This window comes from Panthera pardus, unplaced genomic scaffold (genome assembly GCF_024362965.1).
Source record: "Panthera pardus isolate Hobbes unplaced genomic scaffold, ASM2436296v1 HiC_scaffold_8, whole genome shotgun sequence".
NCBI lineage: Eukaryota > Metazoa > Chordata > Mammalia > Carnivora > Felidae > Panthera > Panthera pardus.
Genome location: NW_026527013.1, coordinates 61,943,231 through 61,970,902, shown reverse-complemented (window position 1 = coordinate 61,970,902; position 27,672 = coordinate 61,943,231). Strand labels below are relative to the sequence as shown.

The window sequence follows — 27,672 nt, the reverse complement described above, 5'->3', positions numbered from 1 at the left end:
CATGCAGCTACCCAGTTGAGCACGCCACACCCACTTGTGTGGCAAATGGCCAAACAGGGGCGGGCTCCCACGGCCATTTCCTATCTAGGACACACAAGCCACCCACGTGGACGCTCTGGGTCCGGTCCCTGCCTTTGAGCTCTATTGACCCGATACCATGCTCGGCGAGCTGTGACCGCTCACACAGTGGTTTATTTATGGACGGAATTCACGGAGTCACGGATCCACTCGTTCGGCACTTCTAGCTTTGTTTCCTGCCAGCTATGCGCCATGCCACATGCCATTCCGTGGAAATGAGAGCGCCAGCAAGCCACCACAGCTGGGTCTCAGTCACTTGCCCTCCTGGGCACCACGTGACCTCCCGTGACACAGTCCACACCGTGGGCGGCCACGGTACGCTTCCCCAGCAGAGTGGGTGCTCAGCCGCTCCAAGCACTGACCCCGCCCCAACGTTGCCACTGCAGAGATCGCATCTTTCCACAAAACCCACACCAACGGGCCACAGGACTTGGCACGCTGCCTCGCCGGGCCAGGAAGCCACACCGGGGGCTGTGATGTGGGCCGACACTGCGGCTTTGTGTGACCTAGTCACTCTTTGTCACCCTTCTCCTGGGCCCTGCTTCAGGGTCACTGACCCCAGCTGCCTGAGAATGGGGACGCAGGTCCCCACCAGCTCACGCTCACAGGACCCCGCTGCGTCCTCCTCGCCCCACCTGACAGGCACCTCCCCCCGCCACTGCTCACCCTGGGGACTTCGAGACCCACCAGAGGCAAGAGCATGGCTAACGATGACTCACAGGCCCCCTCCGCTCGCGAGCTCACTGTGGGTTGGACCCCTGGCGCTGCTGGCCGCCCGGACGTGTGAACCGCAGCTCGGGTTCTGCACGGGGTTCACAGCAAAGCCCAGCCGTTCTCTGGAGACACCCGCGTCCTGCTCCCAGGCCTTGCGGGGACTCGCCACTTGGCCACGGGCCAGCAAGGGGTCGCGAGACCTGAGCCGGGTGCTGGCTGACCCTCCAGGCCCTGAAGCTGGGCGTGCACAGCAATGCTCCATCATCCATGGGAGAGGCACGGCCACGACTGGGCCCAGCAGGCCGTGGGATGCACGTAAATCACACAGAGAAGCGGCCCAGAGGCCGCAGTCCACGCTCCAGCTACCCCTTAGCCTCACGGATAGTGTACATCGGCCGACGGAGGAACAGCAGACACCGCTGCTCGCGGACATCAGGCGGCGCCCGGCTGGGCACCTGGCTTGGAGGGAGTGACGGCCACGTGTGCGATCATTCGCTGATTCGTGGGCCCCAGCCGATGTCTGGCTGGATGGTCCGGGAAGAGGCATGGCTGGAACACTGTGACAGGAAGTCACTGGTGGGGCAGACACGTGCGGGAAGACCCATGTCAGTGGGCGGGCAACACCAGTGTCCCATGTGAACACCGGTCAGCGCAGGACGTGGCAGACAAGGAGTGTGCTAACCAAGCAGGTGAGACCACCCATTCTGTGGACACTGGTCGGCCTCCCTCCCCAGTCACCCCTGCTATTGCCCTATGGGCTCACAGACACAGTGGCCACCGTGGCAGGGATGGAGGTGACGCCCAGGAACGCGGACTTCCGCTCACGAGGGCCAACCTGACTACGGCCACTGCAGAGATCAACGGGGAGCCCCCACACGGCGCCCTTCTGACAGGAGACACAGGGGAGGGTTCTGGGGATGGGTGTCGAGGCTGGCAGCCCCCTCACTGACCAAGTGACACTGCCGACCTCACCTGGGGCCCCGCCCGCGGCAGCAGGATTTGCTGTCCTCCCTCCGTTGTCCCAGGGGAGTTGCTCTGCATGTGGATTTGCCTTCCCTGCCCACATGCTTCCATGGAAATTCCCCCCCCCACGGACATGCACGACGTCTCACCCTCCCATCTCTCCCCAGAAACGAGCGTGGCAATGGCTACGTGCTGGGGTATCCTGCCAGCCTGACCGTGACCCTGCGATCCCAAAGCAGAGGCTTCACAGACAGTGAAAAGCGTCGGCTGTGGTGCCGATGGTGTGGTAGCTCTCTCAGAGCCATGTGCCACGGGGCTGTGGACAACACCGTGCGAAACCACGCAGGGAGCAATCCTGCTGATTGTCCCAAGACCCTTAAAAACATTTGTCAAAATAGCAAAGTTCTCTTACTGTTGGTTACATAAACAGAGAGAAAAGACGTTCAGACTAATACGTATCTGGTACGTTTGTGACGGGCACCAGTGGTCCCCACGCTTTCTCTCTCGAGCCCCAGGCCAGTGAGGAGGCAGCATCCCTCGGCCACATGGCGTCCTGTGGTGGCGGGTGGCAGCCGCGACTGGCTTTACCAGGGGCGGACCCGTTACTCAGTAAAGACAACTGGGGCCTGGGTCACCCACACCAGGTCTGTATGGCCAGCAGGTGGCAGAAGGGAAGCAGGAGGGCTGGGAGGACGCCACATGCCTGGGCTGGCGTGGGGACGGGGACGGCCACAGGCAAGACTGGGGACGGGCTACTGGGAACTGTGGTGACAGTCCCACAACCATCCAAGCTGGACCTGCTGACAGTTGGACTGAAGGAACCCCCAACAAAGCCCACGGGCACCTTCCCTTTCGTGGCCTCATGGTGCCTGGAGTGTAGAGCCAGCTGGCCGCCCCTGCCCCCGCCCCTCGGAGGCTGTGGTCACCTGTCAATGGGCTGAGAGGACAGACATGAGAGCCTGGAAGCAGGGAGCAGCGGGGACCGGGCAGTGGGGGTGGGTACCGGGTGGGGCAGGGGTCCCCCAAGCAGCGAGATGGGGAAGGTGTGCCTGCCCGCCAGCTGCTTTACTTCCATCTTCTCTGCTCTCTGGCTGCAGGTACCGGGCTCCACTAGGGGCAGAGACCCGGCCAGGGAGAAGGCTGAATCCCTTCCGCCCGGCAGGGGCACCCGGACGCCCCCGTGTGCACATGCCACTTCCCAGGGGCTCTGCCTGCCAGAGGTCAGGGAGCTGGGAGGGAGGCTGCTGGGTTTTGAGGGGACGCCAGGCCTCCTCCCAACCCTGCGCTGCTGGGTGAGCACAGAGCCGGCTGTCCACGACACGCCTCGAGGAAGGCCGGCCCACGGGCAGGAGGGCCCAGAGCCCGGGTCTTGGTGGCAGAACGGAGTCCCCAGAGAAAACCAGCCTGGGCCCTCCCTCCTCTCTCGGGCGTTTGAGTATGTGAGGCAGCAAATTCCCTTTGTCACCCGAGACCTGTACGTAGCTAGCGATTTTGTCACTTGTAAAGTATCGTTCCTTACGGCCCCCGCACAAAGGCCTGCACTCCACACGAATACCTGATCCCAGAGATGTTTGCTCAAACACAAAGGGCTAAATTGCTCTTCTGAAAACTGGCCTTCTGATCCTGTCTCTATGCCCCCCTACCCATCTCTGGGCCATGACCTGGCGGGAATGCTCAGAACTAGCACAGGGCCGCCCACAGCCTGGCAGACTCTGAATCCACACGCGTCTGGCTGGAGACCTGAGGCCGCCTCTGCCAGGAACAAGTGTCCACCCGCACTGGCTCCCAGCTCCCTGGAGGGCACAGCAGGCCATAGAAGCCAATCACGTGACTAAGCTGTCTTCCTTGGAGTGCGAGTGTCACTCCATCTATGAAGATGAAAAAGCCAGAAACATGGTTTAGGTAAGTATAATTTTCCCAGTTAAAAACAAGAAGTTACCTATGCATAGCAACGCAGCTAAGTGAATAAAACCGAATTTAGTTTTTCACAAAGTTGCTGTTTCCCACAATCACGCAAAGCTAACACTGGGTCTGCCGCCGTAGCTGCGGGGTGACAGGGAAATGGGGGGCGTGGAGATGAGGCCTGGAGGCCACCGTGGGGCTGGGACCCAGCGCCCCCCTGGGAGCACGGCTGCTCGGGGCGCCAACCCAGCCCCGCCCCAAAAGTCACAACAGCAAAGCCAACAGAGAACCCCAACTACCACGTGAGCGCACAACAGACCGCCAGCCTCCTGCTCTGGACTCTCTACTCGGGAGAAGGCGCTCACGGGTGTCCCTCACTCCATCACTACAGACCGCCTGCCCCGTGTCCCCAAGGTGCTCCCAGAACTCCCGGCAGCGCCCAGCCCACAACGGGGCTTCGTGAGCTCCCGCTACTCCAGAGGGGGTGAGGGTCTCCACCGCCCTACCTGCGCTCCTGAGAGGGCAGGCGGAGGCCACACACAGGACACGACACACACACACACACACCTGGACCCGGGTGACGTGCAGGTACAGGACGCAGGCCACCAGGAAGCAGATACAGAAGGCCAGCAGCAGCAGGAGGACCAGGTTCCTAGAGCAGAGGATGCAGGGTCACCGTGGCTGGAGCAGGTGCCGTGTGCTCACTGGGAGCCTCCCCTAGCCCCCACCCCGCCAGCTCCCTTCCCGCCTCCACCCCAGCTTCCATCAGCCCTGGACCTGCCGAGAGGTCCTCTCTCACGAAGGGCTGGCCGCCAGGCACTGCCCTCTGACTGGAGTTCATCTGGGAGCGGCTCTTCTAGAAAAGGCTTGATCCCCAGGCAGGGCCATCGGGAGGTCACCTCGCTCACGGTGTCTGGAGACGGGGCGGCTCCCGTGTGCTTTCTGGAAACTCTAAGGGGACTACTGCCCTTGGGAGGGCTCATTAAGAAAGTGCTCCGTCTGAGGGGCGCCTGGGTGGCTCAGTCGGTTAAGCATCCGACTTCGGATCAGGTCATGATCTCGCAGTTTGTGGGCTCAAGCCCCGTGTCGGGCTCTGTGCTGACAGCTCAGAGCCTGGAGCCTGCTTCAGATTCTGTGTCTTGCCCCTCTCCCACTTGTGCTCTCTCTTTCTATCAAAAATAAATAAATGTATAAAAACAATTTTTTTAAACAGAAGAAAAAAAAGAAAGTGCTCCCTCTGGGAGACAGGTGTATTGTCCCCACCAAGAAACAGCCCTACCAGACTCACTGTGACTCAGCAGCCCGGATGCCGCTCTGCTGCTACCTCTTTCTTCCTCCCTAGAGCCCACTATCTCATTCTAACGTGTCTGAAATGACCCACACCTGGAAACCCAGCTGCATTTCCTCCCTCAAAACCTGTCCTGAAGTCGAGGGTGCACGTGTGTGCATGGAGACGCTGAAAATACACGGCGTCCCAGGACTGGCTCAGTTAAACGTTAGAAACAGAGCGAGCGTCCCGCACATGTGCGTCGGGGCCTCGCACAGCCAGCCACTGGGCAAATGGACAGCTGGCTGTGGCCGGGACCGCGGGGGAGTAACCAGCGGACAAGGAGGGAGCCCCCATGCCCTTGTCCTCTGGCCCCTGGGCCCCCGACACTCACTGTGGGATGATGAGCAGGTAGACGAGGCCGAACAAGGCGGCCAGGACGAGGGCCAGAACGACGGCGCTGGTAAAATACTCGTCCTGGAGCTGGTGGTACTAGGAGACACAGAGACCCGCCATCGGTGGCTGCGGCTTCCAGGAGACATGCGGGGTCCTCCTGAGGGTGCCCCCCTGGGAACCGCGGCCACGTCCGTAAGAGCGAGTGTGGGTGGCCACGGCCGAGGGGCCTCCGGGATCCCCCGCGCTCCTGAGGTCCCGGTCACCTACCTTGCGCTCCCGCTCAGCCTGCTTGTACTTGAGAGTGAAGAAGTCCAGGTCCGCCATCTCCAGCTCCGTCTGGCGCGCTTCCAGGAGGCGGCCGATGTACCTGTTGACGCGCGTGCCCGGGGTGGTGTAGACAGCGTTTGCGGAGAACGACGAGCGGTTTCGCAGTTTCTCCGACGCGGTTCTCAGCGCCCTCCGCTGCGGCCGTCGGGGAGAGAAAGAAACGTCAACAAATCCTCCTCGTGTTGAAGAGAAAGCTCTCTCGCCCTCTCAGGCCCGTGTGCTCGCCCGCTGCAGAGTCTGGGGGCCCGGGGCTGGGGGCCTGAAATGCAATCATGGCTCCACTGCCTGCTGGCACCTGAGATGCCAGGGGACTTAGCTCAGCTTCGGCGCTGGGGCTCCGTGTCCGCAAATGGGGTCACACGATGTGTATGTGGCAGCCGTGTGGATTGGGGGGGGGGGGGGGATGAGAGGCAGTGCCCAGCACAGGGCAATAGAACAGAAATTGGTTCTTTAAAAATATCAGTAAAACTGAAAAGTCTGTAGAAGGCATGACAAAGGAAAAGAGGGAAAGACACTAACAGATTCAGGAAAAAAAATGCGATTCAACTACAGGCCTTGAAGACGCCAAAAGGGCAAGAAGGAAATACTTTGAACAGTGGTACACAATTAAGTTGACAACTTAGATCAGTGAACTACTCCAAACACACATATAGTACCACAACTCACCTGACATGAAACACTGTCAGACTGGCCCTGTAATTACTAAAGAAATTCAATTCATAGCTTCAAAATTCCTGAAAAATTAATCTCCAGGCCCAGATGGTTTCACTGGAGAATTCTCCTAACTATTTAAATGAGAACTAACACTAACTCTATACAATCTCTTCCAGAAAACAGAAGAGGCAACGCCTTCCAACTCACTTCACAAGGTCAGTATTGTCCTGATAACACAACCAGACCAAGACAGTACGAAAAAGGAACACCACAGGCCATCTCTCTCAATACTGATGCAAAAATTCTTAACAAAATAGTAGCTAATAGAATTCAGCACAATATGAACAGAAGTACACACTGTGACCACATCTAGAGACACAAGGCTGTTTACATATTTGTACACGAATGCAACATATCACATTAACACCTGATTAACCACCATATAAAAAACCCCATGGTTGTATGAATTGACGCACAAAAGGCATTTTGACAAAATTCGATACCCATTCTTGATAAACATCATCAGAACACTAGGGAGGGAGGGGAACTTCCCCAACCTGATGAGGAAGATCTACAGAATACTGACAGCCAGCATCATACTCGCTGGTGAAAGACGGAGTTTCACCACAGTACTAGAAACCCCATCCACTGCAATAGGGCAAGAAAAGAAAATAAAGACAAACTTATTAGAAAGAAAGAGACGAAACTATCCTTATGATAAGTGACATGATGGTCTACATACAAAGTTCCAAGGGGAGGAAAACAAATGAATTCCACAAGATCACTAGATACAAGATGAACATAAAGAAAGTATTTCTTTAATACCAGTAATCAGCACGTGCAGACGAAATTAAAATTCAGGACCATTCATAATCACGAAGAAAAATGAAGTAGGTACAAATCTAACAAAACACGAACACAACATGTATGCTTAAAACTATATAATGCTGATGATGAAGGAGATTAAAGATCTCAATAAATGGAGAAATGCGTGCTTGGGGATTAGAAGACACAACACAGTGAAGATATCAATTCTCCTCAGATTGATGTACACAGGCTTAACATAATTTTATCAAAATCCTAACAGGAACTTTTTTATGGATAGACAAGCTTTTTCTAAATATTAAACAGAAAGCAAAGAGACTAGAATAGCTCATTTGTCTTAAAAATAATATAGTGAAAGACACCACTTGGCCCAACATTAAGACTGTGTAACTACATTACTTGGGATGGTATGGTGTTGGTGGAGGGCCAGACACAAAGGTCTGTGGAAAAGACCAGACAGCCCAGAAGCAGCCTCCTATAAGTATGGTCAAGGGTTTTTGACTAAAATCCAAAAGCAATTCAATGGAAGAAAAACTGTCTTTTCAACAAATGGTGCTGGACCAAATGGACGTCCATAAGCAAAAAAGTAAATCTTGACCTAAACCTCATACCCTATAAAAAAAAAAAAAAAAAACTAACTCAAAATGGATCACAGGATTAACTATAAAACATACACAGTAAAACCTTGGATTGTAACTTGTTCTGTGAGGGTTCTGTAAGACGAGCAAACATTTCTAAGAATTTTAACTTGATAAGCAAGTGATGTCTTGCAACATGAGTCGAACATGACACTGGATGACATGTGATCACAACTGAGCCAATGGTCCTTCTCTCTCTCTCTCTGCAGGATTGTGGGCGATCATCTCCCAGGCTTGGATGCTCAGTCTCAGGCTGTGGTGTTTGGCAGAAATCAGTGATTTTTCAGCAGGTTGGAAGGTGCCCACAACTGGCACTGGTGTCTTTTCTGTCACTTCAAAGCACCTGTGGACAGTCCTTTGCTTTTCCGTACAAGAGTGAGCTTAGGAACGCTTTGCTTCATTCTAGCTCAGGCTGCCTGCGGACAGAGACCCTTTCCTCTGCTGCCTTATTACCAGTTACAGTAAATACAGTCTATGACGAGAGTTTATTAATACTGCACTGTAGTCAACATCCATGTGAACGTATACAAGGGCCCCCATGCAGAAAAAGATCCCATGGTACCAATAGACAGCAGTGATTCCATTAGTGATCGTGAAAGTCGTCCTACACAGTAACCCTCCTCTCTCGTCTCCCTCACACCAGCCACCAGGTTTTCAGAAGTAAGTGCAGGTTAACTTATTTTTCTTTATATTCTATATTTTCTTTATTATTTTGTATCATGTTACAGAATTGTAATCATTTTTGTATGAATATTTTTTGGGTTGTGGAATGAATCATCTGAGTTTCCGTTATTTCTTCCAGGGAAATTTACTTTGATGTACAAGTGCTTTGGATTACAAGCATGTTTCTGGAAAGAATTAAGCTCACAAACCAAGGTTTTACTGGTAAGTATAAACTCTTAAAAGAAACGTTAAAATCTTCGGGGTTTGGGCTACAGAGACGGCTCTGAGGACACCAAAAACACAGCTCATAAAAGAAAAAATATCGGTAACCTGGACATCTTCAAAGTTTACAATGTCTGTCCTGTGAAAGATGCTGTACACAGGTGGAAAAACAAGACAACAGCACCAAAAAATCAATCCAATCAGAAAGCAGACATTTCACCAAAACAGAAGAGAAAACACGGATAAAAAATAAGCCCCTCGAAGAGCACCTGGGTGGCTCAGTCGGTTAAGCATCCGACTTTGGCTCAGGTCGTGATCTCCTGGTTCGTGGGTTCGAGCCCCGTGTCAGGCTTTGTGCTGACAGCTCAGAGCCTGGAGCCTGCTTTGGATTCTGTGTCTCCCTGTCTCTCTCTGTCCCTCCCGTGCTTTCTCTCTCCCTCTCTCTCTCTCTCAAATAAATAGAACATTTAAAAAAATTTTTTTAAAGAAAATAAGTCCCTGGAAAGATGGTCGGCACCATTAGCCACCAGGGAAATGCAAAATAAAATCGTGACATGTCACTACACACTTACTAGATCAGCCAAAATTAAAAAACAACAATAGCGGCAGCATCGAGCGCAGGCGATGACACAGAGAAGCGGGATCCCGTACGAGGCTGGTGGGAACGTGAGGTGGGGCAGTCAATCCGGAAAATGGGTGGGCAGTTTCTCAAAAAAAGAAAACAAAACAAGACCCATCCTGTGTACCCTGATGCACAGCTGGGCATCCCTCCCAGAAAAGGAGCATTCGCGTCCACACAGGACTCTCGACGTGAGAGCTCACTACAGTTTTATTTGTCGTGGCCAAAGCCAGAAACAACCAGAATGTCCTTCAACAAGAGTGGTCAAGCCAACGGCGGTCCATCCACACCGTGGAATGCCAGCCGGCCACGGAAAGGGGGGAGCTGCTGACACAGGGTCAGCCTGGAGACACCCCAGGGCTTTGTGCTGAGTGAAGAAACAGCCAAGTTCACAGGGCGCAAACCAAGGGATTCCACGTGTACGACGTTCCCAAGTGATGGTCACTGGGATGGAGAGGACTCAGCAGAGCCGGGGTTGGGGGTGGCGGCGTGACCGCAGCAGAAGGGGGACCATGGCGGTGATGGAAATGTTCCATATCCTGAGTGCGGCCACCAGGACGGGACGGGGCAGAGCCACACACACCACCCACCCAAGTCCATTCCCCACGCAGGAGCTGGGTGAGACACGACCACGAGGGAGGCCGCTGAGGGCCCCAGAGCCTGTGTGTGTGCGCGGGCGGCTTGATGCCACAGCTGACACGTGGGGGGTCAGTGCAGTGCATCATCTTGACTTCCGGAGAGCTGTGGAAACGTAAAGTAAGTAAGGACAAAAACCCGTCACCCGCAAGCCGCTGACGTTTGTGCCAATGCGAGGCTGCGAGTGTGTTCTTTCCGGTTCCACGGCCCCTGCCTCCCTGGGCCCGGGAACAAGCCCAGGAAAACCCACCGGCGAGCAGGGCCAGAGGGCCCGCGATCCTGAACTGGCCCCCATGAACGTGCTGTCCCCCGGACCTGACGCATCTGTGCAACCACCACTCCCACTACCTGAGAGCCCTCAGCTCCTATGAGGGTCCGGCACGCAGGGAATGGCAGGCGGAGCATGGCCCCCCGACCTCGGCTGTTTCGAGAGGATTAGCTGTGCCCACCTGCCCATGTCTGCAGAGGCAAAGGGGGCAGGACTGAGTTCTGGGGGCCAGGGTCGTCCTCACTCGGGACCCTGGGCAGGCTCGTGAGGTCCTTCAGGACACCTGCGTGCAGAGCGCCACCACGCCCTGACCCCCAGGCCCTGACCCCTGACCCACAGCTCCTTGAATGGGGCAGGACCTGAGCCGGTGCCACTCCCCTCTTTGCATGCTTTTCTCTGCTACCCACAACAAGCACGTATTTCCCTGGAAAACAGATCAACATCAAGGCTAAGACAAAACTTGTTTCTCGTTTCAACGTGGAGTTTGGCTGTCTGAGCCTCTCCCTTAACCCGCCAAAGGGAAGGACAGTGGCTCAAGTGCAGAGACCTGAAAACCAAGGGCCGTGCATCCCCAGGTGGGCCGCTTAACCTCTCTGTGCTCCAGCTTCCCGGTCTGTGAAATGACGACAGCAGATGGTTGTGAGGATCTGGAACGTTCACCCCCGTGAAGAGCTGGAAGCGTGTCCCCGCCGATGGAGTCCTCGAGCTGGCTCTCACCATCCTCGGCAGGTCCCCCACTGCCACCAGCAGGCGGGTCAGGAGCCCCAGTCCACGTGGAAGCCCACATGTGTGAGGTAGTGTTCCCGGGGGCTGGGGTCCCTCTGCCCCTCCATTCCCACTGGACCCCCGCTGCTCTGGGATACGGCTGCTGGGGGCGTGGGCAGTGAGGCAGGGCGGGAAGGACGGCCGCCTGGCTGGGGCCAGGTAGGAGTGCACCCCTGGGGCCCGGCATGGACACCCAGCGTGGATGCCCCGCATGGACACCCCGCGTGGACGCCCAGCTCCCCTCAGGTGAGCAGCGCAGACAACAGAAACGTCTCCCACCCGCGAAGCACAAGCTGGGTCTCGGTTTCCTCTCAGGCTGACACCCCAGACATTGTGGGCCGAGAACTGGCCCTGCCTAGCGTCAGCCCCTCCCAGCCCATACCCTACTCTCCCTCCCCGCATGCTCTCCCCACAGGCCCCGAACTTAAGACACCACTTCAGAGACAACCTTCTAGAAGTGACTGGTCATCTTGGGAACTGGAGGGATTCTCCCTCTGGGGCCTGGGTGCCCACGGCCTCCACAAAGCAGCGGCTGAGCTGCCTGGACACCAGAGGCCACCATCAGAGCCATGCAGGCCGGGGGCCACATGAGAGCCACACAGGCCAGAAGCCACATCAGAGCCACGTGGGCCAGGGGCCACGTCAGAGCCACACAGGCCAGAGGCCACATCAGAGCCACGTGGGCCAGGGGCCACGTCAGAGCCACGTGGGCCAGGGGCCACGTCAGAGTTACACAGGCCAGGAGCCACATCAGAGCCCTGCAGGCCAGTGACCCCGGCTGGGAAGAGGCCCCACCATGGACTTGGGGTCCTGACTAAGGGACGTCCTGCAGAAGTGCTCAGACTCGCACTTCTCCATCCATCCTTTTCCTCTCTTCATGCTTACCAGGAATTTACCCCTTTCTTTGTAACTGTGAAGCGTGTTGCTATAAAGCTGCTGCCTCCTCTCTCACTAGGGACATCGTAGGGTCCACGCAATGCGCCTTGCTTGCCCGGGACCCCAGGGAGTATGTTTGCTGATTGCCACGCTGATGCCTGTGGGCCCAGCCGGACACGCCAGGGACGGGGGCGCTGAGGCCACAGAACTCTGGGGCCGGGCGGTCAGGGGTGCTCGGTCCGATGAGAGTCCCGGTGACAAACCCCATGCCCACGCTCCAAACTGTCCTTGCCGAGGCTTGAGAAATGAAGGCCACGCTCAGCCGGCTTTCCTGATGCCCTGTGGCTGACCCCAGATGGCAGGCCCAGCCTGAGACCTGACCATGGTCCATGGGCACCTGCCTGAGCCGGGGTGCTCAGGGGTGAGCGGCTCATGGCGATGGTGCCCTGGTCTGACCCGTCCAGGGCTGACGGGCAACCCCACCTATGACCACTGAAAGCCACAAAAGAGGTGCACGCGTGGCTGTGGTGGCAGAGACGGAGGCCATCGCTGTCCCAGGCAGAGAGCAGAGGGCAGGCATGGGCCGAGTGCACAGCTTGGGCACCCAGACCGCATGGCACAGACAGTGAGGGGCAGCTTCTCGGCATCCTGGAGACACGGGAGGGTCCCGTGCAACCTCTCACCGTGTGAGTCGGGGACAAAACCACGGACGGGTCACTTCAGGAGATACTGAAATTCAACATCTGCCATTTGCATCGTGGCACCGGCACAGGAGTCAGGCCTGGACACGGATGAGCGGAAGACAGGGCCGGTGAGGGACTTCATCCCAACGGGGAGGCAGGCTCCGGGGCCAGTGGGGCCAGTGGGGTCAGGAGGGCCGGTGGAGACAGCAGCCGCCAATGGAAGGGCCGGCCCTGCAGGTCACTGGGTGGTCGCTCGCAGTCCTCGCTAGGGGCCCCTGCTGGTGGGCCAGCCCTGCCTCTGCACCTCTCCACCCCGTCTTTAGGAACCACGTGCCTTGTCACGGCCCCGCATCAACCCCCCGAGGGCCTCCCGTGGGGCAGACACTACTGTCCCCCCATTGGGGCCTGCTGTCACTAACCGTGAGGCAAGGGGACGAAGGGGAGCCGCGGGCCCCAGCCGGCTACCTGCCTGTCCCTCCATGCCCCCAGCAGGGGAGCCACCTGGGCCAGAGGCCAGAAGCACTGGCTGGAGGGAGGCACCAGACATGGGGCCGAAGCTCGGGGTCCAGGACACGCTGGTGGTCGAATCTGATGCACCGGCCGGCAGCTCACCAGGGGCACAGGGAGACCCTCTCGGGTTGGGGAGCTGTGTGCAGACGGGGAGCCTTGAAACTGCACAGTGGTTGTGGAACTCGGCCTCGGACCCTGGGGTGAAGGGCGAGGTAACAAGGATGGCGGCTGGAGCACATGCCTGCACAGAGTGAGGCAGCAGATGTTCCCCAAGGTGGGAGGCTAGAGGGCCAGGACCTTCTGTCCCCAGCAAACACAGATGAAGGACCAGAGTCTGAAGGCAGCACCCATGAGGCGTCCTGCACTCCGGAGATTCCAGGTGTCGGGGGCTGGGCCGGGATTTGGGGGCCTGGGGACAGGGGGAAACCAGGCCTGGCTTGCTGCTCCCAGAGGGAGGAGAGGATGCAGGGTGAGCAATCCAGCGGCAACTCCAAGTGACAGTGAGGGAAGGGGCCATGAACACACACACACACACACACACACACACACACACAAACTCACACACGTGCACACATATATGCACATGCATATTCGCACACGCATGCACACATATGCACACACGTGTGCTCACATGTGCACTTGTATGCACACATGTGCTCACATGTATGCACACATGTGCTCGCGTGTGTGCACACATGCGCACATATGCACACATGCAAACTACACTGCACACAAACTCACATGTACACGTGCCCACTCACACGCACATGCACACACAGAACACACACACATACACATGCACATGTGCAAATTCACAGACACGTACACACCTATGCACACACGCAAACACACGTGCACGTGCACATAAACTCACTCATATGCATGTGCACACAGGCCAACTCACACATACACACATATGGAAATGCACACACACGTGCACACACATGCACACACCTATACATGCACACACACAAACTCACACTATGCATGCATGTGCACACAAACACACATGCACACACCTAGGTACACACATGCAAACACACGTGCACGCACAGTCACTCGTATACATGTGCACACAGGCAAACACACGTATGAAAACACACACATGTGCATACACACGGACACACCTATGCATGCACAGAAACTCATGCACGTGCATACATATATGCACACTCACACACGCACTTCCAAATGCACAAGAAGCTATGAGAAAAGGAAATCGCGGGAGGATGTCAGGACTCAGAAGCCCAAGCCAGGAAGGTACCTGACACACCTCTGCTGCCGGAGACTCGGAGTTTCTAGAGCCCATCATCTTCACGGGGCAATCGTAGCAAAGAGGGGCCCGAGCGGGGTGGGCCATGAAGTCATAGTTCTAACGGAAGCCTGTGCCTCCACAGGCCCCACGGCAAACACTGACGTGCAGAGACCTCACACAGGGGACGGTGAGGAACGTGACCTTCGACCCGGCTCTGCACAGAGGGGTCCCCCCAGGAACACGTGCACACACCTGCCAGGCACGTGAAGCCCATCCAGGTACCTGGCAGAGGGAAGGCCACTCTTGATGGAATTCACCACCAGCAAAGCTGTCCAGGGGTTTCCAGCAACATTCTCACAAATACGAACTCACCAGCAAAACCACAAAAAATCCTTGGAGGCAACAAACCCCTAGGAGTCCCAGCCAGCAGCTTCTCCCCCAAAAGCAGGGATGGAATCCCTTCTAACGCACAAAACCCACACGGCAGGGAAACCGGGAGTGAGGGGCGCAGTGCGCTCTCGGGAGATGGAAATCAGTCACCGACGGAGCAATGGTGGCTGGGCACCAGGACACGAGGACACAGGAGGGCGAGGCTCAGAGCCGCTTGGGAAGGGGTGGCAGACCAGGCTCCTCCGGGGCTCTGGGACACGGCCCCTGGCCCCCGCCCCCTGAAACACAAGGCCCGTGTGGCTGAGTGGATGTGGGGACCCCCGCAGAGCAGCACCCCACAACCCAGCAGGAGACCAGAAAACCCAAAGATGGCTCTGACCGAGCCGAGAGGAAAGGTGGAAAATCCTGGCAGCCAGGCCACACAGCAGGGACACCCAAGGGGAGGCCACCTTCCATCCACTAGAGGACTCCACCACGGAGAAGCGTGCAGGCAAAGCGGGAGGCCTGGGACAGGAGGGGCAGCCAGAGGCGCTCCCTGTGGAGGGTTGGCCTGTCTGACGGTCCCCCGGCTCGCAGGCCACGGCCAGACCTCCCAACAGAACATCTGACATGCGCGAGTATCTGGAGGGCGGGTTCAGCCAGAGGCTGGGGGTCTGAGCACGAATTTCCCTATACACACATGGAAAACCAAACTGCAAGAGTAAATAAGTAAATAAAAATACAAGATACCAGAAAGATTTTTGCAGGAAAGCAAAAGCAGCCCAGCCCTGAACGGCATTTACAAGGTTGAGAAGCAGAAAAGGCCAGGGCTGACCCGGCCGAAGTGCACCTGCTCAGGGACCAGCGCTGGCGGTTGTCCTCACACGTCATGACAGCCCCCCTGCCTATCGTCATCCTCACGTGTCATGGCGCCCCCACCTTGTCATCATCCTCACATGTCATGGCGTCCCCTGCCTTGTCATCATCCTCCCACGTCTGGGCGCCCCCTGCCTTGTCACCGTCCTCCCGCGTCACGGCACCCCCTACCTCATCGTCCTCACACGTCATGGTGTCCCTGCCCTGTCATCGTCCTCACATGTCATGGCGGCCCCTACCTTGTCATCGTCCTCACACGTCAGGACATTAGAGAACGGGATTTCTGCTTTGAACATCTTCCGACAGTGCATCAGCTGCACGAGCAGGTAGCACACGGTCTTGAACTTCATCCTCTTGGCTGGTTTTATGTCAGAGAGGATCAGCCCTGGAAATATCTGTGTCGACACGTGGCACAAAGAAACCCAGTGAGGACACCATGCTGCCCCTCCAGCCTGGAGCATGAACAAGACGGGAACACTCCAGGAGGTCACAGGGACCAAACAAGTGAACAGAACTGGCACCAGGTCCCACAGCACAGAGCCGCACCCATGGCCTCGGAAAACCAGAGTGAAGCCGGCATCCGGGGGCAGAACAGCAGAAAGCTGTGGGGCCGGGCCAGGGGGAGACCCCAGAAGCCTGGTTAAGGACCACACATGCCGACCCCTGTGGTCCCTGCCCCTCAGAGACCACCCTCCACTCCCATCCCCCTGGGGCCCAGTGCTAACCCCTCACCCGGCCCTCCTCCAGGCCCTGCTGGCAGCTGCCACTCTCTCCCCTTCTTCGCGAGCCCAGCCTGTCCTGGCCCAGGGCCACCCTCACCCATGGTCCCTAGGTCACAGGGACTGCTGCATCTCAGGGACCGCAGAGCCCTGATCCGTGGGCGCACCATGACAGCGAAGCTTGAAGCTGTCCCCCACATATGACACGCTTATGTCCTGAAGGAGAGCTGGGGCCACCTGTGCCCTGCACCCTCACCTGTGTCCTGAGCCCCTCAGTTGTGCCCTGAACCTCTCACCTGAGCCCTAAAAGGAAAAGGTCACCTCTAATCATATCCAAATCAGCTTCCTTGGACACAGTGACCTCAAGCGCCCCCCCACACGATCCTCCTGTGGGCACAGCACCCCTCAGCGTTCCCCCCACCCCTCACCTGTTTTCCAGGAGAGGTGGTAAAGGACCAGGGAGGTGAGGAGGGAGGCTGCAGGAGGCCCAGCCCCTGAGAGGACCCTGCACTCTGACGGAGAGTCTAGGAGCTCACAGCCCCTGCCCCACACACACCCCATGCCCCCCCACGCACCCCTCCCCTCAAACCCCTCCCCCCACCCCGAAGGCCTGGCCCAGGGGGTGGACACGCCATCCTGTCTGTGTCCACGCAGGAGGGTCCTGGCGCCTACCTTCCGCCGATGTGACGGCACGATGAAGAAGGTCTCGATGTTGTGAGCTTTCAGAAAACTGTTCCTCTCATGTCCGTGACCTGGCTCCACCTCGTAGTCCCCGTTCAGGCACGCCAGGGTCGTCTTCGTGATGTGGACCTTCCTGCAAAACACAGCAGAGGCGTCCCTGAGCACAGGCACGTGCAGGAGAAGTGGTCAGGCTCGCCGAGTCACACATGTCACACGCAGGTCACCGGGGAAGGGAGGGGGTGGGAGCCTAGCCACAGGGACGACAAGAACCTTCAGCAGGACGGAAAACAGCAGTGGGGTGAGGGGAGAAGCAGAGTGTCCCCAAGACCTCAAGCCCTGCCCAGTCTCGCTGTCCCCACACCAGATGGAGCGTTCACATTCATCCCGGCACATTTTCTGGCGAGAAAGAGAATCCGTAGTCGATGCCTCCCCACACCCGCCCCGGAGCAGAACCGTGAGCCTGAAAACCCACAGCAGCCCCAGAACCCCTCAGCCCCAGTGCCTCCCAGAGACCTGAGCACTGGGGTCTGCGGAGAAAAGCAAATTCCCCAGTGTGCAAAGTGGTCCTCAAACCACCATGTCTCCTTGATTTCCTGCAGGGACCAGGGCGTTCAAGCAGGATGAGTGAGAGTCCTCACCGCTGGGAGGGACTCTGTCACCCGCCAGCCTGGCCCAGAACTGCACAGGGACAGCGGAGCAGCAAGGGTCTCTGGAGAGGCAGGGGAGCATCCTGCATTCAGGGTCCTCCGTCCACAGCAGAGATGGGAGCTGCACACAGTCACTGAGCTGAGGGTCCCCCGGGTCACAGAAATCTCAGCAACTGCTCTCAGTGCAGAGCGCTCCAGGCTCTGGAAAGAGGGGGTCTCAGGTGCAAGCACGTGGTGGGAGTGGAGGCCCCCGTGGGTCCCAGCTGGGATGTGGCCTGAGGACAAACGGGAGGCCTGACCAGGCCGGGGCCGCAAGGCCAGTGAGACAAGGCCCCACCTTCACCAGCGAGCACTGCCTGCCACTGGCCCCAGGCGCTCACTCGCCCCATGTCTGTGGTGAGAGAGCGTCAGCCCCGGAAGCTCCCTCCCAGGATGCGAGCAGGGCTGGGATGCCAGCGCCCACTGTCTCAGTCCTGCGGGATCGGAGGCCCAGCTATGCGTGTGACTCTCCCAGACGGCAGGAGCAAGGGGACATGAGGTCCGGGCCTGGAGGCCCCCCTGATCCTGGAGCCAGGGAAGACACAGGTGACTGTGCTTCCCCTTGGGCCCGCGGGGCTCGGGGAGTTTACTCAGGACCCAGTGCTGTCTGCTCCAGGGCAGCCTGGAGCGAGCACCTCACGCGTCAACTCGGGGAATTGGCCGCAGTACCAGGCAGCAGGTATAAAGGGTCGGTTTTAGACCAGGAGATGCATGTGAAGAGTGGGTGTGTTTGGCCTCCTCCGATTCCACCTCTGCCTGGCCCTGGCCCCTTCAGGGCAACTGCTCAGGGCGTCCAGTTTGGGAAGGGGCCCAGGAACCCAGCCTCAGGGGTTTCAGCGTGAAATGAAAGCCACGCAGTGACAAGACCCACCTACCTGTCCATCCACCCACCCGTCCGTCCACCCACCCATCCGAGTCTAGTCACACTCTCTGAACACCCCGTGGTGGACGGGGTGTTTGCTGAATGGGTAGATGGGGGGGGGGGGGGGCGGGGAGGGATAGGTCGATTGGAGGCTGTGACGGTCCACGGGAGAGGTGCTCAGGGACGGCCAGGCTCACAGACGACAATCATCTCTGAGCACCCTTGGAAAGCCCTCAGCATCAGGCGGGTGCTATGTGTCCCCCACAGTCTGTCCAGGAGGGAAGAAGAAAGATGTGTCCCCAGGAACCAGGTCTCTGGGGCAGGCAGAGGGCAGGTAGTGAGGGACGGGGGAGGGGCAGAGCCCTGGAGGCACACACGGCCCGGAGCTCGGGAACAGACACTGCACGGCCAGCATGGGTGCGAGGGTGGCTGACGCTCACTCCAGCGTGGGGGCCACGTGAGCCCTGGCGGCACATAGCTGTGCCTGGAGGCCCTTCTCCCGTGGCCGCCGCTGAGCGGGGGGAGGGAGAACCCCATTCTTGCCTTGGCCGTGGGCCTCATTGGGCAGGGGAGGCCACCACAGTGGAGCAGCCACAGGGCAGGGACCACACGAAGCACACCGCGGTGCCAGGAGGAAGGCCGTGCAAGCACGGAAAGGCTCTGAGGCCACGGCACCTCCCTTCCTCAGTGAGTGCAGGGAACGGAACCGCCAGCAGGTGGCCAGGCATCGGGCCTGCTCTCTGGCCAGGACCGACTTCCCGTGGAGGCTGTGGGGTCCCGGAGGCCCAGCACAGACCAGCACCCGCGCCCCTGCCCTCGCCGCCCCCCCACAGCACACCGCCTTGCCCCGACTCACCCAGGTAGGCCAGCCGCCTCCATGACGTTGGCCAGGGTCACGTCATTGGACCACACATCGTACTGCCACTTGCGCAGGCCCAGGACCCCGCAGAGGACCCTGCCTGTGTGCAGCCCCACGCGCATGTTCAGGTCCACCTCGGTGGCCTCGGCCACAGACCTGCAACAGACGAGTCACGGGCGTGACACACACGCACAGGGGAGCCCAGCCAGGTGAGAGCACGGGGTCTTCTGACCTTAGCCTGACCCCCGGGTGGGGCCCCAGGTGGCCAGGGCCCCTCAGCCCCCCAGCCACCGGGCACCCCACACTGTGTCCACGTCGCCTCCTGCCCCCTCCCCACCCAGGGTAGCCCCTGAAGGCAAGCAAGCCTGGGACCTCAGATCAGAGCCCCCGATCCGCTCTGTGACCCGCTGACCCAGAGGCCAGGGTGACGACCAGCCAGGAGCATCTGACAGTCTCCATGGCCCAAGCGCCCTGGGGGACAGCTGGGGTTTGACCCCCAGCTCCAGACCTGGCCTGTGGGGAGGCTGTCGCTCCAAAGTCATGGCCTGACCCCCAAGCAAACTATACGGGATGGAAAGTGGGCCTCGACACACATGTGGACGTGGAATCAGTCGGCAGGTCCCGGGGTGCAGGTCACCCCTAGCTGAAGAACATGGGACAGCGTGCATCCCCACGGTGCCCAGGGGAGATGGCCTATGGTCGGCAGCCACAGTGGGGCGACCCTGCAGGACGCTCTGTGGGAGAAGGGGTTCCCTGCAGCCGTGGGGGGATCCAGGGGGGTGTCCCACCCCATTTCCCAGCCCCTGGACGTGCCGCCACAGTCAGACACAGGAGGCATATGACACACTTTGTCTAGGCAAAGGGGACGTGTGGCTGTGCCGACGCCCTCCGATGCTGTTTTCCTCGTTCCGACTTCCCCAACGGGCAGAAGTTGTGTTATTAAGGAAAACTCTAAACCACACCGCTGAGGAGGCAAGAGCGGGCTGTCTGGTGGGCTCCCAGGGACAGAAGTGGGCTGCACAGGAGGAAGAGGGCACTGTCCGCAGTGACCCCCAGGCAGGTGTGCCCGACAGGCTTCCTGGGTCAGCGGCCAAGCCCAACCAAGAAGGGCCAGGAGGCCAAGCCGAGGTGCAGGACACGAGGGTCCCATGGCTACAATGCCTATCACAAGGGGGAAGGGAGACCGGCCGCCACCCTAAGGCCAGCTCCACCAGACAACCCGCCCTCTGCCCCCTCCCAGCGGAAGGTACCCTGTGGCCCAGCCACATGCAGACCCCCATGAGCTCAACGAAAACTCCGCCTCCTGCTTCGACACTGGAGCCGATTCGTGTGCACTGCCTTGTCCCGAACATGAGCTGGCCCAGCCGAGATGCAGCCTCCAGGAAGCCCTCCCAGATCTTTACCCCCAGTCCCTGAGGGCTCATCACTGGCGCCAGTACAACAGGGTCCATCAGGGACTGCTCCCGGCCACACCCTGACCTCCCGGCAGGCTGACCCAAATCACCAGAGACATGGGGGTGCCTGGGCTCTTAAAACATCTGAAATAAAAACCCTAAAGGAAGACAAGGGGCTTCAACAATGAAACAAAGGTGTTCTGTCCAGAACATACGGACAGGACACTGACTGCATCCTGGGGAGGACGAGGTCCGGAGGCTTTGGCTCTCAGAACCTCACACAGGCAAGGCGGCCACTCCTCATGGGGAGGGGATGGGAGCAGAGCCTACACTGGGAGACACCAGGATTTCTAGGGAAATCCCACCGGCCCAGCAACTATGACCACACCAACCACTGCCCTCTCTGAGCCTCAGTTTCCCTGTGTGCAATCCAGGGAGGGGCTGAACGAGTGCCAACAGGCTCTGACAGCAGCCAAGCTACCCTGGTGCCTCCAGGCTCAAGGCCACGGCCACGGCCTGCTAACTCCTACTCTGGCAGGTGCAGGTATGGGTGGAGACATGGGAGAGGGTCCACGAGGACCCAGGATGCTCCACGCCACTGCTGGGGGTCCCAACATGGGGCCTTCAGATGCCCATTCCTCTTGCCAAAGCCACCCCACCTGAGGACGGTGCCCCCTGGGCCCAGCTTGCTGTGGCCCCGACTTCCACGTGCAGACTGCCCGCCACTCCCGCCAGGTTCCCGCCAGCTGGGCCACCCTGCCCCCAAGGGGCCTCACGCAATCCTGGACCCACCTCCCATCGGGGGCCCACCGCTGCCCACCGTGTCCACCAAGCGTTCGTCCCCCAGAACCAGAGGTGTTCACGGACGCATTCAGAAGTCCGTGTGCCACAGACCATTCAAAGGGTTACTGAGAAGTCTGACTGTGGCTGTGTCTTCAATACCTATTTAGTTTTACACACATGAAATGTATTTTTCTCTTAATTATAACTTTTTTCAGTCATTTGCCAACCTCTACCTAGAGGCACTGAGACAAAAAAAAAAGGTTAAAATTTGGGGTAGTTTTTTTTTTTTTTTAATTTGCAAAAAGAAAAGAACGTAGGGAAAGACGAGTAAGAAAATTTGCAAATGGTGTTTCTGTGCATTTTCAGCATTTGTGCCCTCTGCACCAGGGAAGGGACAAAGGGCATGGAGACCCTGGCAGCCACATGTAGCGTGCAGCATGCTGCCAGCCTCCAACCAAAGTCTGCAGCCCAGACACCCCTCCGGCGGGCTCTGTCTCTCCCCTCTTCCAGAAGGTTCTGCTTCAAACACCTGAGTTCTATGTCAGCAAACGTTCAGGCACCTGGACAGGCGCTTCTCAACAGATCGTGCATCAGGAACTGTCTCCCTGAGACATGCTGGCCAGGAACAGAGACAGCTAGGGGCCTCCAGGACCATCAGAGGCACCTTCCCTCCGGGGCCAGCCCAGCTCCGACCTAGTTACATGGGCGTCCACGCCCCGAGGACCATGCAGCCCCACCAGCTCCAGCATGGGTCCCAGAAGGCAGAGCACAGGCCGCTCGCTTCCCCTGACCCAATACCGCAAACCAAACACGCAGCCTTCCGCAAAGCCACATCTGCGTTACGTCTTATAGCAACATGGCCCCTGGCCTGCTTCTGGTCTGGCGCACGATGTGCTGAGGCCTATGACAGACGGGGCTACCCTGCGTGAGTGCACAATCGCCCACTGCTGGAGGCGCACAGAATCCAGACGCTCTGGAACCGGAGGGGACCATGCAGAGGAGTCTCCGCACCCCGCTCGCTGAGCCGGCCCCCTTTTCTGGGCGGGGGGGTGAGTCAATGTCCCAGTGGCTGGGGAGCCAGCAGAGTGCAAGGGCCGGCCTGCGGGGAGAGCCCCCGGCCCCGGGAGCTGTGCCCACCCCCCAGGGTGAGGGCCGGGGCCCCCACCTCCACATCGGGACTCGTGGTGTGGCCTTAACACGCAGCGGATAAATATTCCCATCCGTTATTCCCACAGGAGCAAACTTCCCACCAAGTGCAACACATGATCCTTCCCACCTGCTGGACAGGATCCTCGGCCCCTCCAGGCTCAGGGGGGTCAGCACCCAGCCGGGCACAGGCTGCACGCGTCTGCTCTTGAGGAGATCTCTTCTGTCACTGTTAACTCATTCGGCTCTGCTCCGTCCAGCGGCAGCAAACGCCCGGCCCCTCACGAGCCCATCCTGAGCTCATGTCAGGGGACTTTCGTGTTTGCGCAGTGCGTGACCCTAGCGAATGTGCTGCCGGATGACAGTGGGTCTACACCCCGGGGCGGAACTAGCAGCATCTCCCCCCCGATCCTGAGCACCCAGAACCACACACAGGGTCCGCATGAGACACTTCAGCAATCTCACAACTGGCCCAAACCATCCTTCATCTGGGTCTCCCCCGTCCACTGAGAGGCCCCCCCCCGGCCTGGAGCAGACCTCTCCATGGCCTGACCGGGTACGTCTGCAGGCACCATTTTCCTGCTGGTCACCCACAGCCCAGTGCAGCCGCCCAGGGCCACCAGGGACCTCACAGGGATGGCGCTCCTCTGGAGAGCGCAGGTGGAAGACGGTGGCCTCAGGACAGGAGATGTGGCTGAGAACACAGACCTTGCTCCCCGGGCTCCATGGGTGGCACGCACAACCTGGCCAGAGGCCCAGATGCCCACTCCGGCCACCACCCTGGTCCTCATTTCTCCTCCAAGAATTCTTGTGTTTCCAAAGCTCCAGTCAAAACTTTCGCTCTGCGATCAGTGTGTCTGGGCAGACCCGCCTTTGGATAAACAAATTCTGTCCTGCATGTGTTCTGTGTGTCACCCAGGGACAGTGTGGCCAGCGAGGAAGGCTGCCAGAGGACCAGGAGTGGCATCCTTGGGAAGCAGTCCCGGCCTGAAGCCCAGCCATGCAGCGGACACACGCTGGCCTGCTCTGTGGTACCTAGAAGGGCTCATCTGTGCAGGAGACCACCTCTAAGCTGTGACCCTGGTGGCCTTCATTTCTGTGCAGAGCCAGGGCCTGGGCCCAGCAGGGACTCCCAGTTTGTCAAGACAGAGACCTGGAATGCTCTGGGCATAAGGAGCTGGGGCAGGGGGCAGAGGGCAGCCTTCAAAAGCCAAGCAAGATGCCCCCAGCCCTGTGGGGGACCACGTCAGAGGGCAAGACTGGGAGTCAAGGTGTCAGGGCCTGGCAGGACCCCAGGGACCAGGAGTCCATGAGAGAAGGCAGGAGGCACAGCCACGGGGACCCTATTTCCCAGAACAAACAGACCAGGGACAGGTCCACATCTCCACACGGCACAGCGCGAGGCCAAACCCAAGGGCAGATGACACACCCACAGGACTTCCAAGTGCGGGCACCACTCCAGGTGAGGCCCAGAGCCCATGAGAGCACAGCCCGTGTCTTAAGTGCAGGGGCCTGGGTGGCCGTGCTTGGGGGCCCCACCTGGTGAGGAGGCTCAGGGTCTGAAGGGCACCAGGCTGCCACGAGGACCCGGAGGGGGAAGGGTGGGTACCAGCATCATCTGCCTTATTCAGGGCACCATCTGCCTGGCCCAACTCTGAGAGCCGTCTGCTGCCCCAGTCAGGCCCCTGTCTAGCTCACAGGCTCCTACGTGCACCACGCGACCCCCGCCTGCATTTGTGCCTGCGACCCTAACGCGGCCCCACTTTACCCCAGGGGATCACACAGGAGATGGAGGCGCTACAGGGCACATTCTGTACTCTGTGACGCAGCACACGATGTGATGTGACAGGTGATCGGCGTCACTCGTGTGATGCGCTGACAGGTGACAGGACGTGTGGCGTGTGGTGTGACAGAGGACATACGGTGTGAACAACATGGGGTACCCATGATGGGGCGCGCTCTGCTCTGACGGGACAGGTGACCCGATACGACGCCCTCTCGGAGAACAGACGTCATCGAGCCTCCGAGTCCCATGCACAGCGAATCTCTGCTTCCTCCCCGACCCGCCTGCCCTGCCCTCGGCCTCCTTGAGAGCATGTGCTCTTGTGTTTGGACGCACAAGGACTCACCAGGGCCCGTCCACCCCGACCCTAGCGCTGGGCCCACGGCGGCCACCAAGGCACCGGGACCACGCCGCCCTGCCCCCTCCAGGGCCCCCTCACTCACTCTCGACAAGAAGCAGGCGCCAGGCTGGGCGCTGGCGAGGGCCAGTCTGCAGGTGCTGGGTCTGCAAGGTCCACCCCCCTCCAGGGCCCCCTTGCTTGCATTTCTCTGTCCCTCAGTCATTTATGTCCCACAGACGACAACTCAGCTGCCACTTCCAGGCTCCGACTGTGACGCACACACCAGTCGCTAGGCCACACCACGTCTCGCACTGCCGAGATGCCAGAAGGCGGGCCCTCCACCTTCCAGCCCCACACCCCCCTGACCCACACGCACTCTGCATCCGCTCAGAACGAGACGAGGCTGGACAAGAAGGGGGCATGGCAGGGCACAGTGCTCCCGGGATGCACACCTGCTCTGGCCAGGCCTCCCCTCGCAGAGAGCACGTGGATAGCCACGCCCATGAAGGCAAGAACACGCAGTTCCTTCGAGTGGAACTTGGCTGGATGTGAGCCACGGCTCCCCAGCGCGGTCCCCCACCGGGGTGTGTGGTCTGGCTGAACAATGAGAGTGACCTCTTCGTGCACAATTACTGCACACCTGACGATACCCAGGGTGGTCACGGACAAAGAAACGCTGTCCCGGCAAATTGCAGAGGAGGGGGCCACGGAGGCACAGCTCGGGAGGGAGCCCTCCCGCCACGCCTCCCCGTGCAGCATGGCTCTCCACGGCCCTGGGACCTGGCCCCCGGGACCCACCGACCAGCTCGGCATAGGCCACGGGCACTCACGTGATGGTGTCGATCATGTCCAGGCCCATCTCCACGCAGCAGTGGGCGTGGTCGGTCTTGGGCTGGGTGAGGCCGGACACACAGTAGTAACAGTCCCCTAGGATCTTGATGCGGCGACAGTGATTCTCCTTGGGGGCAAGAGGGCAAACCACACGTTAGTGATGCAGCCGGGGCTAGGGACCCACACCTTCGCCAGCACGGGTGCCGGTGACCACGGAGTGCGCCCCAAGACCCCACACCCCCAACCCAGGGGATCCCCTCCCCAGGCCAGGGCAGCCTCAGGAGGGTGGGCAGCCCCCACGGCTGTGACCGGGGTCACCCTGGGGCACCCACGCTCCCCCAGGCCTATTCCCCTACAGGCATCCGCCTGTCCGTCCCTCAGCTCACCTGGAAAACCCCGCAGACAATTCAAGATGGGGAAGCCCCAAGTCCGGAGCCAGCTCTTTCCCGGGGGGCAGGGGGTGTCTCCCAGGTAGGCCAGCACGACGCCCCTCTGACCACCACCCCGGACGGCCACACATCCACACCGTCTGTGGCCATGACCCCACCACACACACACACACACACACACACACACACCAGCCCCGGGAAGGGCAGGTGCACCACCTCAGGGTCCCTGCGTTTGGGGTCCACTGGCCGTGGGATCGGCTATCACCAAAGAATCATCTTCCAGGGCCGGAGCCCCAAGCAAACCACCAGGGTCTGCAACTGACCTCGCTGCCCACAGGGACACCCAGAAGGCAGCCAACACCACGGAACGTCCACGCTTACACGCAATGGGAAGAAGAGTGCCAGCCCCCGCCTCACCCGCACGCTGCCCGGGGACTCAGTAGCACCAGTCATCTGGGCTGTGATTATGGCTGGGAAGGTAGTTTTACTATCAAACACTTTGGGAAAGCCCTCCTGGACACCCTTATGTAGCAGAGGGCTGCACAAAACACTTTCCCGCAAGTGGGTCATGTCCACAGACATTCACCACATGACGCAACCCAGAAATTCTTCAAACTGCATTAATGCTTCCAAACGTAATAGCAAATCCAGTGCGTGGGGTTTTTTTAGTTTTTTTTTTTTTAATGTTTATTTACTTATTTTGAGAGAAAGAGAGAGAGAGAGACAGACCATGAGTGTGGGGGGGTGGGCAGAGAGAGAGAGGGAGAGAGAGAATCCAAAACAGGCTCTGCACTGTCCGCGGGACTCACACTCAAGAACCAAGAGATCATGACCTAAGCCGAAATGAAGAGTCGCACACTTAATGGACTGAGCCACCCAGGCGCCCCACAAATCCGCCTTGTGTTAACGTAAGTAGCAAACATTATGAAAATTTACAACATTTTCCGGAACAAAAATGAGCAGTGAGAAGTATAGCGTTGTTTTCGCTTTGCATCTGTCACGTGTGCCAGGGCGTGTGGGCATCTGAGGGCCCTGCCTCGCCAGCGCGGCATGGGGGGAGCACCTCACAGACCCCCCACGTCCTGTGACAGCCTAGAGCTCCGCCCCCACCCTGAGAACCATCCTACAGCTTCTATTTCATCCTGCTCTGGGACGTCTCCCTGAAGTGCTCACTCCCACGGGACCACCTCCCCAACCTCCACATTAACGTGAGAATCCCCGGCTCCCGCTGCCCACACGCCCACGCAGACGCACACTCGTGCACGACACTCTGTCCTGAGAGGCGGCCCGGCCACTGCCCCACATCAGAGGACAGGCGCCAACCCAGCCCTGGGCCTCCCTCGGCACGCAGATGCCCCAGACTCCAGCCGTGGGCCGCGAGCTGACCACTGGGAGGTCAGCCCCCGAGGGACCACGGGCAGCCGCTTAACGTTAGGACACAGGCCTCCCCGTCTGCAGAAGGGGGTTCTCCCTGTGTCCCAGGGGATGGCCCAGGGGACCAGGATGGTGTCTGGGAGCCTAGAGCCGGACAGCCGGGTGCCGATGTCCACCCTGCGGAGCCAAGGGCCGGGCCCCCGGGAGTCAGCCCACCATGCTCATGCAAGCCTCCAGGCCAGCAGGCAGCACTGGGCTCTCTCCTGGCACTTCCAGAGTGTCCACCCCCCTGTCCCCATTGTCACTGTCCTGTGGGAGG

The 27,672-nt window shown here is 59.1% G+C and overlaps 1 protein-coding gene across 1 annotated transcript in view; it reads right to left on the bottom strand.

The window, feature by feature from the left end:
• Positions 1-27,672, bottom strand: part of ADCY1 (adenylate cyclase 1) — a 113,118-nt gene that overhangs the window by 37,214 nt on the left and 48,232 nt on the right. Inside the window, exons 5-11 of the mRNA XM_019450965.2 lie at positions 25,590-25,717; positions 19,311-19,469; positions 16,898-17,039; positions 15,746-15,901; positions 5,588-5,782; positions 5,319-5,416; positions 4,225-4,309 (exon numbers count right to left, since the gene is read on the bottom strand). Of these exons, the coding sequence (XP_019306510.2) occupies positions 4,225-4,309; positions 5,319-5,416; positions 5,588-5,782; positions 15,746-15,901; positions 16,898-17,039; positions 19,311-19,469; positions 25,590-25,717 (963 nt within the window). The remainder of the gene's footprint in view (positions 1-4,224; positions 4,310-5,318; positions 5,417-5,587; positions 5,783-15,745; positions 15,902-16,897; positions 17,040-19,310; positions 19,470-25,589; positions 25,718-27,672) is intronic.